Source organism: Saccoglossus kowalevskii, chromosome 21 (genome assembly GCF_978046115.1).
Source record: "Saccoglossus kowalevskii chromosome 21, keSacKowa6.1, whole genome shotgun sequence".
Taxonomy (NCBI): domain Eukaryota; kingdom Metazoa; phylum Hemichordata; class Enteropneusta; family Harrimaniidae; genus Saccoglossus; species Saccoglossus kowalevskii.
Genome location: NC_140661.1, coordinates 24265341 through 24282847, shown reverse-complemented (window position 1 = coordinate 24282847; position 17507 = coordinate 24265341). Strand labels below are relative to the sequence as shown.

Here is a 17507-nt window from a genome sequence, read left to right as displayed (position 1 = left end):
AAGGATACATCATGGAAATGCCAAAATACAAAAAAAGTTTACTGAGAACAGATTAAGCAAACTTCTTTATGTGGTGTCTGGTCAAACCCTGGGGGATGCCATGTTTTTTTTATTATTATTAGAGGATGCTTACGCGTGTAATCAGTCCCTATTTAGAATTCTCAATTCCTAATATGGTAGGATGAAAATACCCAGTGCAATATCGCAAAATTACGGCACGCTGTAACTTCTGGCGTTACGATGACAGATAAATATTTATCTTCGAATCTTAAATTTTCATATAACTATTATCCTTAAAATTATTGTGTCCGACAATCATATTTGGTCAATGACTGTCTGTGCATTGTTACTTTATAAACACGCACACTGAGAATAATGGTAATTTGGTGAGATTAAAGCAACTTGAACTGCCCCGCATCGCCAAGGGATTCACAGTATATCATTAACACGTTGTTTGCTGAAATACCTGTTAGGAGGAAAAGAGTCAGCAGGAAATGTTTTAATTCATCGCTAATTTCTCCCCCGATTAATCGTTTGATTGCTTTCCCAAATCACTGTAGTCTAGACTGACATTTGTATTTAAGAGTATTTAAGGATGTGTTCATTTTGCAGTCGTCATACAGCGTGTGTTCAAAACTTGATATAACATCAAATGGTATAGTTTACACACGTTGAACATGTTGCGAGGCGATGACTATGGCTCTTTAATGTGAATCAAAGTAAATAATCCGACCAAAGTTGTTCTATGTGCGTGGCGACCATAAAAGTTATATAAATAGTTTTAATTTTCTGTTGCATTGACCATGATCTGAATCGATGATTTTTGACAATGTGTGACGTATTATAAACTATTTGAAGATTAATGTTTCAGAAATTAAATTAAGAGTAATCCCTACAAACCACGATACGTCGTCATTTTGAACAAACACTTCAATGAGTCTTTAATCTCGCATTGAGGTAAATGTCTCATTGTGTCTAACATCGATTGGCTTTGAACTGATAGATCAGAAAATATCAAACGAATCAATTACAATCCGTTTTTATTCATGACTTATTTTTCATTACAGTGGACTATAATTGTTGTTCCTTGCGTGTGAGGCTGGAAGTGTTCCTTTTTGATGTCATTACAACCAATGTTATTTTCAACAAGAGTGCAAAGAAAAGTAGAATCGTTAGACTATTCCTCGTGGGCAAAATTCCATTATAATACATTTGATTGCAAGAAGAATTTATATAAGTCGCTTTCGGATCATGCACTCACACAAACACTCAGCGAACATCTAAATGTGTACACTGTATGGAACGCCACTGGGTTATGGTGCGTGTGCCAAGAAAAGTCAAAGGTTTGCAATTGGTAACACATACTTTGTAAGTGCATGTCTTTGTGAACACGTGGTCGTTATCTGTTGTTGATTTCAAGGATACAGCAGATGTCTGAAATGAGAAAAGAAGAAAAATATGTCAGGAGGAGAAGCCACTAAGGCATTCGTTATGGATACGTCAACCATGAGTTGACTGATTTGCTTTGTGGTTTACTGAAGAATTAAATCAATTACACATATCAATACCAAGGTCAATGCATGGTTGGTATATTTGCATGAATCAATGTATATTTAAGTGCAAACGTTCATGATGTACTACATCATTTACAGCCTACTCCGTGCCCATGTTATAAGATACAACAGAGTATATTTGTAGGACGGTCGAGTGCACGACGCTATGCAGTAAAGTGTTTTGTGTAATTGCCACCGATTATTAGCAGCGTTCAAAACTGTTGCTCATTAGTTACTACAGTGTATCGAAGTTTTTGTGACTTATATGTTAATGTGAGGTATGGTAAGGTTGCGCGAGACATGACAAAAGGAAGTATGGTAAGGTGATGCGATGTGTGGTAAGGTAACGTGATGTATAGTAAGGTGACGTGATGTATAGTAAGGTGACATAATGTATGGTAAGGTGACATGATGTATGGTACGGTGACGTAAGGTATAGTAAGATGACGTGATGTATCGTAATATGACATGAGGTATGGTAAGGTGACGTGATGTATGGTAAGATGGCGCGATGTATGGTAAAATGACGTGAGGTATGGTAAGCTGACTTGATGTATGCCAAGGTGACGTGAGGTGTGGTAAGCTGACTTGATGTATGCCAAGGTGACGTGAGGTATGGTAAGCTGACTTGATGTATGCCAAGGTGACGTGAGGTATAGCAAGGTGACGTGAGGTATAGCAAGGTGACGTGAGGTATAGCAAGGTGACGTGAGTCATGGTGAGGTGACGTGAGTCATGGCAAGGTGATATGATGTATGGTAATGTGACGTGAGTTATAGTAAGGTGACGTGAGTCATGGCAAGGTGATATGATGTATGGTAAGGTGATGTGCGGTATAGTAAGATGACGTGATGTATGTTAATGTGACGTGAGTCGTGGTAAGGTGACGTGATGTATGGTAAGATGACGTTAGGTATGGTAAGGTGACGTGATGTATGGTAAGGTGACGTAGTGTGTGGTAAGGTGACATGATGTATGGTAAGATGACGTGATGTATGGTAAGGTGACGTGATGTATGATAAGTTGGCGTGAGGTATAGTAAGGTGACGTGATGTATGGCAAGGTGACGTAGTGTATGGTAAGGTGACGTGATGTATGGTAAGGTGACGTGATGTGTGCTAAGATGACGTGAAGTGTGGTAAAGTGACGTGAGGTATAGTAAGATGACGTGATGCATGCCAAGATGACGCGAGGTATGGTAAGGTGACGCGAGGTATGCTAAGATGAGGTGAGGTATGGTAAGGTGACGTGAGTTATGGTAAGGTGACGCAAGGCATGGTAAGATGACGTGAGGTATGGTAAGATGACGTGATGTTTGGTAAGATGACGTGAGTCATGGTAAGGTGACGTGAGGTATGGTAAGGTGACGTGAGGTATGGTAAGGTGACGTTATGTATGGTAAGGTGACGTGAGTTATGGTAAGGTAACGGGAGGTATGGAAAGATGACGTGATGCATGCCAAGGTGACGTGAAGTATGGTAAGGAGACGTGAGGTATGCTAAGATGACGTGAGGTATGGTAAGGTGACGTGAGGTATAGTAAGATGACGTGATGTATGGTAAGGTGACGTGAGTTATGGTAAGGTGACGCAATGCATGGTAAGGTGACGTGAGGTATGGTATGGTATGGTGACGTGATGTATGATAAGATAACGTGAGTCATGGTAAGGTGACGTGAGGTATGGTAAGGTGACAAGATGTATGATATGGTAAGGTGACGTGATGTATGGTAAGGTGACGTGATGTATGGTAAGGAGACGTGAGTTATGGTAAGGTGACTGGAGGTATGGTAAGATGACGTGATGAATGCCAAGGTGACGTGAGGTATGGTAAGGTGACGTGAGGTATGCTAGGATGACGTGAGGTATGGTAAGGTGACGTGAGGTATAGTAAGATGACGTGATGTATGGTAAGGTGACGTGAGGTATGGTAAGGTGACGTGAGGTATGGTAAGCTGACTTGATGTATGCCAAGGTGACGTGAGGTGTGGTAAGCTGACTTGATGTATGCCAAGGTGACGTGAGGTATGGTAAGCTGACTTGATGTATGCCAAGGTGACGTGAGGTATAGCAAGGTGACGTGAGGTATAGCAAGGTGACGTGAGTCATGGTGAGGTGACGTGAGTCATGGCAAGGTGATATGATGTATGGTAATGTGACGTGAGTTATAGTAAGGTGACGTGAGTCATGGCAAGGTGATATGATGTATGGTAAGGTGACGTGCGGTATAGTAAGATGACGTGATGTATGTTAATGTGACGTGAGTCGTGGTAAGGTGACGTGATGTATGGTAAGATGACGTTAGGTATGGTAAGGTGACGTGATGTATGGTAAGGTGACGTGATGTATGGTAAGGTGACGTAGTGTGTGGTAAGGTGACATGATGTATGGTAAGATGACGTGATGTATGGTAAGCTGACGTGATGTATGATAAGTTGGCGTGAGGTATAGTAAGGTGACGTGATGTATGGCAAGGTGACGTAGTGTATGGTAAGGTGATGTGATGTATGGTAAGGTGACGTGATGTGTGCTAAGATGACGTGAGGTGTGGTAAAGTGACGTGAGGTATAGTAAGATGACGTGATGCATGCCAAGATGACGCGAGGTATGGTAAGGTGACGCGAGGTATGCTAAGATGAGGTGAGGTATGGTAAGGTGACGTGAGTTATGGTAAGGTGACGCAAGGCATGGTAAGATGACGTGAGGTATGGTAAGATGACGTGATGTATGGTAAGATAACGTGAGTCATGGTAAGGTGACGTGAGGTATGGTAAGGTGACGTGAGGTATGGTAAGGTGACGTTATGTATGGTAAGGTGACGTGAGGTATGGTAAGGTGACGTGAGGTATGGTAAGGTGACGTGAGGTGTAGTAAGATGACGTGATGTATGGTAAGGTGACGTGAGTTATGGTAAGGTGACGCAATGCATGGTAAGGTGACGTGAGGTATGGTATGGTATGGTGACGTGATGTATGATAAGATAACGTGAGTCATGGTAAGGTGACGTGAGGTATGGTAAGGTGACAAGATGTATGGTATGGTAAGGTGACGTGATGTATAGTAAGATGACGTGATGTATGGTAAGGTGACGTGAGTTATGGTAAGGTGACGCAATGCATGGTAAGGTGACGTGAGGTATGGTATGGTATGGTGACGTGATGTATGATAAGATAACGTGAGTCATGGTAAGGTGACGTGAGGTATGGTAAGGTGACAAGATGTATGGTATGGTAAGGTGACGTGAGTTATGGTAAGGTGACTGGAGGTATGGTAAGATGACGTGATGCATGCCAAGGTGACGTGAGGTATGGTAAGGTGACATGAGGTATGCTAAGATGACGTGAGGTATGGTAAGGTGACGCGAGGTATAGTAAGATGACGTGATGTATGGTAAGGTGACGTGAGGTATGGTAAGGTGACGTGAGGTATGGTAAGGTGACGTGAGGTATGGTAAGCTGACTTGATGTATGCCAAGGTGACGTGAGGTGTGGTAAGCTGACTTGATGTATGCCAAGGTGACGTGAGGTATAGCAAGGTGACGTGAGGTATAGCAAGGTGACGTGAGGTATAGCAAGGTGACGTGAGTCATGGTGAGGTGACGTGAGTCATGGCAAGGTGATATGATGTATGGTAAGGTGACGTGCGGTATAGTAAGATGACGTGATGTATGTTAATGTGACGTGAGTCGTGGTAAGGTGACGTGATGTATGGTAAGATGACGTTAGGTATGGTAAGGTGACGTGATGTATGGTAAGGTGACGTAGTGTGTGGTAAGGTGACATGATGTATGGTAAGATGACGTTATGTATGGTAAGGTGACGTGATGTACGATAAGTTGGCGTGAGGTGTAGTAAGGTGACGTGATGTATGGCAAGGTGACGTAGTGTATGGTAAGGTGATGTGATGTATGGTAAGGTGACGTGATGTGTGCTAAGATGACGTGAGGTGTGGTAAAGTGACGTGAGGTATGCTAAGATGACGTGAGGTATGGTAAGGTGACGTGAGGTATAGTAAGATTACGTGATGTATGGTAAGGTGACGTGAGGTATGGTAAGGTGACGTGAGGTATGGTAAGCTGACTTGATGTATGCCAAGGTGAAGTGAGGTGTGGTAAGCTGACTTGATGTATGCCAAGGTGACGTGAGGTATGGTAAGCTGACTTGATGTATGCCAAGGTGACGTGAGGTATAGCAAGGTGACGTGAGGTATAGCAAGGTGACGTGAGTCATGGTGAGGTGACGTGAGTCATGGCAAGGTGATATGATGTATGGTAATGTGACGTGAGTTATAGTAAGGTGACGTGAGTCATGGCAAGGTGATATGATGTATGGTAAGGTGACGTGCGGTATAGTAAGATGACGTGATGTATGTTAATGTGACGTGAGTCGTGGTAAGGTGACGTGATGTATGGTAAGATGACGTTATGTATGGTAAGGTGACGTGATGTATGGTAAGGTGACGTAGTGTGTGGTCAGGTGACATGATGTATGGTAAGATGACGTTATGTATGGTAAGGTGACGTGATGTATGATAAGTTGGCGTGAGGTATAGTAAGGTGACGTGATGTATGGCAAGGTGACGTAGTGTATGGTAAGGTGATGTGATGTATGGTAAGGTGACGTGATGTGTGCTAAGATGACGTGAGGTGTGGTGAAGTGACGTGAGGTATAGAGTAAGATGACGTGATGCATGCCAAGATGACGCGAGGTATGGTAAGGTGACGCGAGGTATGCTAAGATGAGGTGAGGTATGATAAGGTGACGTGAGTTATGGTAAGGTGACGCAAGGCATGGTAAGATGACGTGAGGTATGGTAAGATGACGTGATGTATGGTAAGATAACGCGAGTCATGGTAAGGTGACGTGAGGTATGGTAAGGTGACGTTATGTATGGTGAGGTGACGTGAGTTATGGTAAGGTAACGGGAGGTATGGAAAGATGACGTGATGCATGCCAAGGTGACGTGAAGTATGGTAAGGAGACGTGAGGTATGCTAAGATGACGTGAGGTGTGGTAAGGTGACGTGAGGTATAGTAAGATGACGTGATGTATGGTAAGGTGACGTGAGTTATGGTAAGGTGACGCAATGCATGGTAAGGTGACGTGAGGTATGGTATGGTATGGTGACGTGATGTATGATAAGATAACGTGAGTCATGGTAAGGTGACGTGAGGTATGGTAAGGTGACAAGATGTATGGTATGGTAAGGTGACGTGATGTATGGTAAGGTGACGTGAGTTATGGTAAGGTGACTGGAGGTATGGGAAGATGACGTGATGCATGCCAAGGTGACGTGAGGTATGGTAAGGTGACGTGAGGTATGCTAAGATGACGTGAGGTATGGTAAGGTGACGTGAGGTATAGTAAGATGACGTGAGGTATGGTAAGGTGACGAGATGTATGGTAAGGTGAAGTGATGCATGGTAAGGTGACGTGTTGTATGGTACGATGACGTGATGTATGGTAAGGTGACGTGAGGTATGGTAAGGTGACGAGATGTGTGGTAAGGTGAAGTGATGCAAGGTAAGGTGACGTGTTGTATGGTACGATGACGTGATGTATGGTAAGATGACGTGAAGAATTGTAAGGTGACGAGATGTATGGTAAGGTGAAGTGATGCATGGTTATGTGACGTGTTGTATGGTAAGATGACGTGATGTATGGTAAGATGACGTGATGTATGGTAAGGTGACGGGAGTTATGGTAAGGTGACGGGAGGTATGATAAGGTGACGAGATGTATGGTAAGGTGAAGTGATGCAAGGTAAGGTGACGTGTTGTATGGTACGATGACGTGATGTATGGTAAGGTGACGTGAAGAATTGTAAGGTGACGAGATGTATGGTATTTTGAAGTGATGCATGGTAAGGTGACGTGTTGTATGATAAGATGACGTGATGTATGGTAAGATGACGTGATGTATGGTAAGGTGACGTGAGGTATAGTAAGATGACGTGATGTATAGTAAGACGACGTGATGTATGGTAAGATAACGTGAGTCATGGTAAGGTGACGAGATGTATGGTATGGTAAGGTGACGTGATGTATGGTAAGGTGACGTGATGCATGGTAAGGTGACGTGATGCATGGTAAGGTGACGTGATGCATGGTAAGGTGACGTGATGCATGGTAAGGTAACGTGATGCATGGTAAGGTGACGTGAGTTATGGTAAGGTGACATGAGTTATGGTTAGGTGACGGGAGGTATGGTAAGATGACGTGATGCATGCCAAGGTGACGTGAGGTATAGTAAGGTGATGTGATGTGATGTATGGTAAGGTGACGTGATGTAAAGTAATGTGACGTGATGTATGGTAAGGTGACGTGAGGTATAGTTTGATGACGTGATGTATGGTAAGATAACGTGAGTCATGGTAAGGTGACATGAGGTATGGTAAGGTGACGAGATGTATGGTAAGGTGACGTGATGTATGGTAAGGTGGCGTGTAGTATGGTAAGATGACGTGATGTATGGTAAGGTGACGTGAAGAATTGTAAGGTGACGTGAGTTACGGTAAGGTGACGTGAGGTATAGTAAGATGACGTGATGCATGTTAAGGTGACGTGAGTCGTGGTAAGGTGACGTAATGTATGGTAAGGTGACGTAGTGTATGGTAAGGTGACATAGTGTATGGTAAGGTGACATGATGTATGGTAAGATGACTTAATGTATGGTAATGTGACGCGAGTCATGGTAAGGTGACGTGAGGTATGGTAAGGTGACGTTATGTATGGTGAGGTGACGTGAGTTATGGTAAGGTAACGGGAGGTATGGAAAGATGACGTGATGCATGCCAAGGTGACGTGAAGTATGGTAAGGAGACGTGAGGTATGCTAAGATGACGTGAGGTGTGGTAAGGTGACGTGAGGTATAGTAAGATGACGTGATGTATGGTAAGGTGACGTGAGTTATGGTAAGGTGACGCAATACATGGTAAGGTGACGTGAGGTATGGTATGGTATGGTGACGTGATGTATGATAAGATAACGTGAGTCATGGTAAGGTGACGTGAGGTATGGTAAGGTGACAAGATGTATGGTATGGTAAGGTGACGTGATGTATGGTAAGGTGACGTGAGTTATGGTAAGGTGACTGGAGGTATGGGAAGATGACGTGATGCATGCCAAGGTGACGTGAGGTATGGTAAGGTGACGTGAGGTATGCTAAGATGACGTGAGGTATGGTAAGGTGACGTGAGGTATAGTAAGATGACGTGAGGTATGGTAAGGTGACGAGATGTATGGTAAGGTGAAGTGATGCATGGTAAGGTGACGTGTTGTATGGTACGATGACGTGATGTATGGTAAGGTGACGTGAGGTATGGTAAGGTGACGAGATGTGTGGTAAGGTGAAGTGATGCAAGGTAAGGTGACGTGTTGTATGGTACGATGACGTGATGTATGGTAAGATGACGTGAAGAATTGTAAGGTGACGAGATGTATGGTAAGGTGAAGTGATGCATGGTTATGTGACGTGTTGTATGGTAAGATGACGTGATGTATGGTAAGATGACGTGATGTATGGTAAGGTGACGGGAGTTATGGTAAGGTGACGGGAGGTATGATAAGGTGACGAGATGTATGGTAAGGTGAAGTGATGCAAGGTAAGGTGACGTGTTGTATGGTACGATGACGTGATGTATGGTAAGGTGACGTGAAGAATTGTAAGGTGACGAGATGTATGGTATTTTGAAGTGATGCATGGTAAGGTGACGTGTTGTATGATAAGATGACGTGATGTGTGGTAAGATGACGTGAGGTATGGTAAGGTGACGTGAGGTATAGTAAGATGACGTGATGTATAGTAAGACGACGTGATGTATGGTAAGATAACGTGAGTCATGGTAAGGTGACGAGATGTATGGTATGGTAAGGTGACGTGATGTATGGTAAGGTGACGTGATGCATGGTAAGGTGACGTGATGCATGGTAAGGTGACGTGATGCATGGTAAGGTGACGTGATGCATGGTAAGGTAACGTGATGCATGGTAAGGTGACGTGAGTTATGGTAAGGTGACATGAGTTATGGTTAGGTGACGGGAGGTATGGTAAGATGACGTGATGCATGCCAAGGTGACGTGAGGTATAGTAAGGTGATGTGATGTGATGTATGGTAAGGTGACGTGATGTAAAGTAATGTGACGTGATGTATGGTAAGGTGACGTGAGGTATAGTTTGATGACGTGATGTATGGTAAGATAACGTGAGTCATGGTAAGGTGACATGAGGTATGGTAAGGTGACGAGATGTATGGTAAGGTGACGTGATGTATGGTAAGGTGGCGTGTAGTATGGTAAGATGACGTGATGTATGGTAAGGTGACGTGAAGAATTGTAAGGTGACGTGAGTTACGGTAAGGTGACGTGAGGTATAGTAAGATGACGTGATGCATGTTAAGGTGACGTGAGTCGTGGTAAGGTGACGTAATGTATGGTAAGGTGACGTAGTGTATGGTAAGGTGACATAGTGTATGGTAAGGTGACATGATGTATGGTAAGATGACTTAATGTATGGTAATGTGACGTGATGTATGGTAAGGTGACGTTATGTATTGCAAGGTGACGTGGTGTATGGTAAGGTGACGTGATGTATGGTGAGGTGATGTGGGGTATAATGAGATGACGTGAGGTATGGTAAGATGACGTGAGGTATGGTGAGGTGACGTTATGTATTGCAAGGTGACGTGGTGCATGGTAAGGTGACGTGATGTATGGTGAGGTGATGTGGGGTATAGTGAGATGACGTGATGTATGGTAATATGACGTGAGTTATGGTAAGGTGACGCGAGTCATGGTAAGGTGACATTAGGTATGGTAAGATGACGTGATGTATGGTATGGTGACGTGAGGTATGGTAAGCTGACGTGATATATGTTAAGTTGACGTGAGTTATGGCAAGGTGACGTGAGGTATGGTAAGGTGACGTGAGTTATGGAAAGGTGACGTGAGTTATGGAAAGGTGACGTGAGTTATGGAAAGGTGACGTAAGGTATGGTAAGGTGACGTGATGTATGGTAAGGTGACGTGAGGTATAGTAAGTTGATATGATGTATGGTTAGGTAACGTGATGTATGCTAAGATGACGTGAGGTGTGGTAAAGTGAGGTGAGGAATAGTAAGATGACTTGATGCATGCCAAGATGACGTGAGGTATGGTAAGCTGACTTGATGTATGCCAAGGTGACGTGAGGTATAGCAAGGTGACGTGAGGTGTAGTAAGATGACGTGATGTATGGTAAGGTGACGTGAGTTATGGTAAGGTGACGCAATGCATGGTAAGGTGACGTGAGGTATGGTATGGTATGGTGACGTGATGTATGATAAGATAACGTGAGTCATGGTAAGGTGACGTGAGGTATGGTAAGGTGACAAGATGTATGGTATGGTAAGGTGACGTGATGTATAGTAAGATGACGTGATGTATGGTAAGGTGACGTGAGTTATGGCAAGGTGACGTGAGGTATGGTAAGGTGACGTGAGTTATGGAAAGGTGACGTGAGTTATGGAAAGGTGACGTGAGTTATGGAAAGGTGACGTAAGGTATGGTAAGGTGACGTGATGTATGGTAAGGTGACGTGAGGTATAGTAAGTTGATATGATGTATGGTTAGGTAACGTGATGTATGCTAAGATGACGTGAGGTGTGGTAAAGTGAGGTGAGGAATAGTAAGATGACTTGATGCATGCCAAGATGACGTGAGGTATGGCAAGGTGACGTGAGGTATGCTAAGATGACGTGATGTATGGTAAGGTGACGCAATGCATGGTAAGGTGACGTGAGGTATGGTAAGGTGACGTGAGGTATGGTAAGGTGACGTGAGGTATGGTAAGGTGACGTGATGTATGGTAAGATAACGCGAGTCATGGTAAGATAACGTGAGTCATGGTAAGGTGACGTGAGGTATGGTAAGGTGACGTTATGTATGGTAAGGTGACGTGATGTATGGTAAGATGACGTGATGCATGCCAAGGTGACGTGAGGTATGCTAAGATGACGTGAGGTATGGCAAGGTGACGTGAGGTATAGTAAGATGACGTGATGTATGGTAAGGTGACGCGAGTTATGGTAAGGTGAAGCAATGCATGGTAAGGTGACGTGAGGTATGGTAAGGTGACGTGAGGTATGGTAAGGTGACGTGATGTATGGTAAGATAACGTGGGTCATGGCAAGGTGACGTGAGGTATGGTAAGGTGACGTGATGTATCGTAAGGTGACGTGAGGTATAGTAAGTTGATATGATGTATGGTAAGGTGACGTGATGTATGCTAAGATGACGTGAGGTGTGGTAAAGTGAGGTGAGGAATAGTAATATGACTTGATGCATGCCAAGATGACGTGAGGTATGGTAAGGTGACTAGAGGTATGCTAAGATGACGTGATGTATGGTAAGGTGACGCAAGGCATGGTAAGGTGACGCAAGGCATGGTAAGGTGACGTGATGTATGGTAAGGTGACGTGATGTGTGCTAAGATGACGTGAGGTGTGGTAAAGTGACGTGAGGTATAGAGTAAGATGACGTGATGCATGCCAAGATGACGCGAGGTATGGTAAGGTGACGCGAGGTATGCTAAGATGAGGTGAGGTATGGTAAGGTGACGTGAGTTATGGTAAGGTGACGCAAGGCATGGTAAGATGACGTGAGGTATGGTAAAATGACGTGATGTATGGTAAGATAACGTGAGTCATGGTAAGGTGACGTGAGGTATGGTAAGGTGACGTGAGGTATGGTAAGGTGACGTTATGTATGGTAAGGTGACGTGAGTTATGGTAAGGTAACGGGAGGTATGGAAAGATGACGTGATGCATGCCAAGGTGACGTGAAGTATGGTAAGGAGACGTGAGGTATGCTAAGATGACGTGAGGTATGGTAAGGTGACGTGAGGTATAGTAAGATGACGTGATGTATGGTAAGGTGACGTGAGTTATGGTAAGGTGACGCAATGCATGGTAAGGTGACGTGAGGTATGGTATGGTATGGTGACGTGATGTATGATAAGATAGCGTGAGTCATGGTAAGGTGATGTGAGGTATGGTAAGGTGACAAGATGTATGGTATGGTAAGGTGACGTGATGTATGGTAAGGTGACGTGAGTTATGGTAAGGTGACTGGAGGAATGGTAAGATGACGTGATGTATGGTAAGGTGACGTGAGTTATGGTAAGGTGACGCAATGTATGGTAAGGTGACGTGAGGTATGGTATGGTATGGTGACGTGATGTATGATAAGATAACGTGAGTCATGGTAAGGTGACGTGAGGTATGGTAAGATGACAAGATGTATGGTATGGTAAGATGACGTGATGTATGGTAAGATGACGTGAGGTATGGTAAGGTGACGTGAGGTATAGTAAGATGACGTGATGTATGGTAAGATAACGTGAGTCATGGTAAGGTGACGTGAGATATGGTAAGGTGACGAGATGTACTGTATGGTAAGGTGACGTGATGTATGGTAAGGTGACGTGATGCATGGTAAGGTGACGTGATGCATGGTAAGGTGACGTGATGCATGGTAAGGTGACGTGATGGATGGTAAGGTGACGTGAGTTATGGTAAGGTGACATGAGTTATGGTTAGGTGACGGGAGGTATGGTAAGATGACGTGATGCATGCCAAGGTGACGTGAGGCATAGTAAGGTGATGTGATGTGATGTATGGTAAGGTGACGTGATGTATAGTAATGTGACGTGATGTATGGTAAGGTGACGTGATGTATGGTAAGGTGACGTGAGGTATAGTTTGATGACGTGATGTATGGTAAGATAACGTGAGTCATGGTAAGGTGACATGAGGTATGGTAAGGTGACGAGATGTATGGTAAGGTGACGTGATGTATGGTAAGGTGACGTGTAGTATGGTAAGATGACGTGATGTATGGTAAGGTGACGTGAAGAATTGCAAGGTGACGTGAGTTACGGTAAGGTGACGTGAGGTATAGTAAGATGACGTGATGCATGTTAAGGTGACGTGAGTCGTGGTAAGGTGACGTAATGTATGGTAAGGTGACGTAGTGTATGGTAAGGTGACATAGTGTATGGTAAGGTGACATGATGTATGGTAAGATGACTTAATGTATGGTAATGTGACGTGATGTATGGTAAGGTGACGTTATGTATTGCAAGGTGACGTGGTGTATGGTAAGGTGACGTGATGTATGGTGAGGTGATGTGGGGTATAGTGAGATGACGTGAGGTATGGTAAGATGACGTGAGGTATGGTAAGGTGACGTTATGTATTGCAAGGTGACGTGGTGTATGGTAAGGTGACGTGATGTATGGTGAGGTGATGTGGGGTATAGTGAGATGACGTGATGTATGGTAATATGACGTGAGTTATGGTAAGGTGACGCGAGTCATGGTAAGGTGACATTAGGTATGGTAAGGTGACATTAGGTATGGTAAGGTGACGTGATGTATGGTAAGATGACGTGATGTATGGTATGGTGACGTGAGGTATGGTAAGCTGACGTGATATATGTTAAGTTGACGTGAGTTATGGCAAGGTGACGTGAGGTATGGTAAGGTGACATGAGTTATGGAAAGGTGACGTGAGTTATGGAAAGGTGACGTAAGGTATGGTAAGGTGACGTGATGTATGGTAAGGTGACGTGAGGTATAGTAAGTTGATATGATGTATGGTTAGGTAACGTGATGTATGCTAAGATGACGTGAGGTGTGGTAAAGTGAAGTGAGGAATAGTAAGATGACTTGATGCATGCCAAGATGACGTGAGGTATGGCAAGGTGACGTGAGGTATGCTAAGATGACGTGATGTATGGTAAGGTGACGCAAGGCATGGTAAGGTGACGTGAGGTATGGTAAGGTGACGTGAGGTATGGTAAGGTGACGTGATGAATGGTAAGATAACGCGAGTCATGGTAAGATAACGTGAGTCATGGTAAGGTGACGTGAGGTAGGGTAAGGTGACGTTATGTATGGTAAGGTGACGTGATGTATGGTAAGATGACGTGATGCATGCCAAGGTGACGTGAGGTATGCCAAGGTGACGTGAGGTATGGCAAGGTGACGTGAGGTATAGTAAGATGACGTGATGTATGGTAAGGTGACGTGAGTTATAGTAAGGTGAAGCAAGGCATGGTAAGGTGACGTGAGGTATGGTAAGGTGACGTGAGGTATGGTAAGGTGACGTGATGTATGGTAAGATAACGTGGGTCATGGCAAGGTGACGTGAGGTATGGTAAGGTGACGTGATGTATGGTAAGGTGACGTGAGGTATAGTAAGTTGATATGATGTATGGTAAGGTGACGTGATGTATGCTAAGATGACGTGAGGTGTGGTAAAGTGAGGTGAGGAATAGTAATATGACTTGATGCATGCCAAGATGACGTGAGGTATGGTAAGGTGACTAGAGGTATGCTAAGATGACGTGAGGTATGGTAAGGTGACGCAAGGCATGGTAAGGTGACGCAAGGCATGGTAAGGTGACGTGAGGTATGGTAAGGTGACGTGAGGTATGGTAAGGTGACTTTATGTATGGTAAGGTGACATGAGGTATGGTAAGATGACGTGATGCATGCCAAGGTGACGTGATGTATGCTAAGATGACGTGAGGTATGGCAAGGTGACGTGAGGTATAGTAAGATGACGTGAGTTATGGTAAGGTGAAGCAAGGCATGGTAAGGTGACGTGAGGTATGGTAAGGTGACGTGATGTATGGTAAGATAACGTGGGTCATGGTAAGGTGACGTGAGGTATGGTAAGATGACGTGAGTCATGGTGAGGTGACGTGAGTCATGGCAAGGTGATATGATGTATGGTAATGTGACGTGATGTATGGTAAGATAACGTGGGTCATGGTAAGGTGGCGGGAGGTATGGTAAGGTGACGTGATGCATGCCAAGGTGGCGTGAAGTATGGTACGGAGACGTGAGGTATGCTAAGATGACGTGAGGTATTGTAACGTGATGTGAAGTATAGTAAGATGACGTGATGTATGGTAAGGTGACGTGAGTTATGGTAAGGTGACGCAAGGCATGGTAAGGTGACGCGAGTTCTGGTAAGGTGACGTGATGTACATTATGGTAAGGTGACGTGATGTATGGTAAGGTGACGTGAGTTATGGTAAGGTAACATGAGGTATGGTAAGGCGACGGGAGGTATGGTAAGATGACGTGATGCATGCCAAGGTGACGTGAGGTATGCTATGATGACGTGAGGTATGGTAAGGTGACGTGAGGTATGGTAAGGTGATGTGATGTATGGTAAGGTGACGTGAGGTATAGTAAGTTGATATGATGTATGGTAAGGTGACGTGATGTATGCTAAGGTGACGTGAGGTATGGTAAGGTGACGTGAGGTATGGTAAGGTGACGTGATGTATGGTAAGATAACGTGAGTCATGGTAAGGTGACGTGAGGTATGGTAAGCTGACGTTATGTAATGTAAGGTGACGTGAAGTATGGTAAGATGACGTGAGGTATGGCAAGGTGACGTGAGGTATAGTAAGATGACGTGAGTTATGGTAAGGTGAAGCAAGGCATGGTAAGGTGACGTGAGGTATGGTAAGGTGACGTGATGTATGGTAAGATAACGTGGGTCATGGTAAGGTGACGTGAGTTATGGTAAGGTGAAGCAAGGCATGGTAAGGTGACGTGAGGTATGGTAAGGTAACGTGATGTATGGTAAGATAACGTGGGTCATGGTAAGGTGACGTGAGGTATGGTAAGATGACTTGAGTTACGGTAAGGTGAAGCAAGGCATGGTAAGGTGACGTGAGGTATGGTAAGGTGACGTGATGCATGCCAAGGTGGCGTGAAGTATGGCACGGAGACGTGAGGTATGCTAAGATGACGTGAGGTATGGTAACGTGACGTGAGTTATAGTAAGGTGACGAGATGTATGGTATGGTAAGATGACGTAATGTATGTTAAGGTGACGTGAGTCGTGGTAAGGTGACGTGATGTATGGTAAGGTGACCTGAGGTATGGTGAGGTGACGTGTTGTATGATACGGTGACGTGATGTATGGTAAGGTGATGTGATGTATGGTAGGGTTACGTCATGTATGGTAAGGTGACGTAGTGTGTGGTAAGGTGACATGATGTATGGTAAGGTGACGTGATGTATGGTAATGTGACGTGATGTATGGTAAGGTGACGTGATGTATGATAAGTTGGCGTGAGGTATAGTATGTGACGTGATGTATGGCAAGGTGACATAGTGTATGGTAAGGTGACGTGAGTTATGGTAAGTTGACGCAAGGCATGGTAAGGTGTCGTGAGGTATGGTAAGGTGACGTGATGTATGGTAAGGTGACGTGATGTATGGTAAGATAACGTGGGTCATGGTAAGGTGACGTGAGGTATGGTAAGGTGACAAGATGTATGGCATGGTAAGATGACGTAATGTATGTTAAGGTGACGTGAGTCGTGGTAAGGTGACGTGATGTATGGTAAGATGACGTGATGTATGGTAAGGTGATGTGATGTATGGTATGGTTACGTCATGTATGGTAAGGTTACGTTTTGTATGGTAAGGTGACGTGAGGTATGGTGAGGTGACGTGATGTTTGGTAAGATGACTTGATGAATGGTAAGACGTGATGAATTGTAAGATGACGTGAGGTATGGTAAGATGACATGATGTATGGTAAGATGGTGTGATGTATGGTAAAGTGACGTGAGGTATGGTAAGATGACGTGAGTCATGGTAAGGTGACGCGAGGTATGGTATGGCAAGGTGACATGATGTATAGTAATGTGACGTGATGTATGGTAAGGTGACGTGATGTATGGTAAGGTGACGTGATGTATGGTAAGGTGACGTGAGGTATGTTAAGGTGACGTGAGGTATAGTAAGATGACGTGATGTGTGGTAATATGACGTGAGTTATGGTAAGGTGACGCGAGTCATGGTAAGGTGACATGAGGTATGGTAAGGTGACGTGATGTATGGTAAGATGACATGATGTATGGTAAGATGACGTGATGTATGGTAAGG

At 44.3% G+C, this 17507-nt stretch overlaps 1 protein-coding gene across 1 annotated transcript in view; it reads right to left on the bottom strand.

Moving 5' to 3' along the window:
- Positions 1 to 17507, bottom strand: part of LOC100376822 (atrial natriuretic peptide receptor 1-like) — a 61464-nt gene that overhangs the window by 13142 nt on the left and 30815 nt on the right. Inside the window, exon 8 of the mRNA XM_085495094.1 lies at positions 1366 to 1434. Within this exon, the coding sequence (XP_085351220.1) occupies positions 1366 to 1434 (69 nt within the window). The remainder of the gene's footprint in view (positions 1 to 1365; positions 1435 to 17507) is intronic.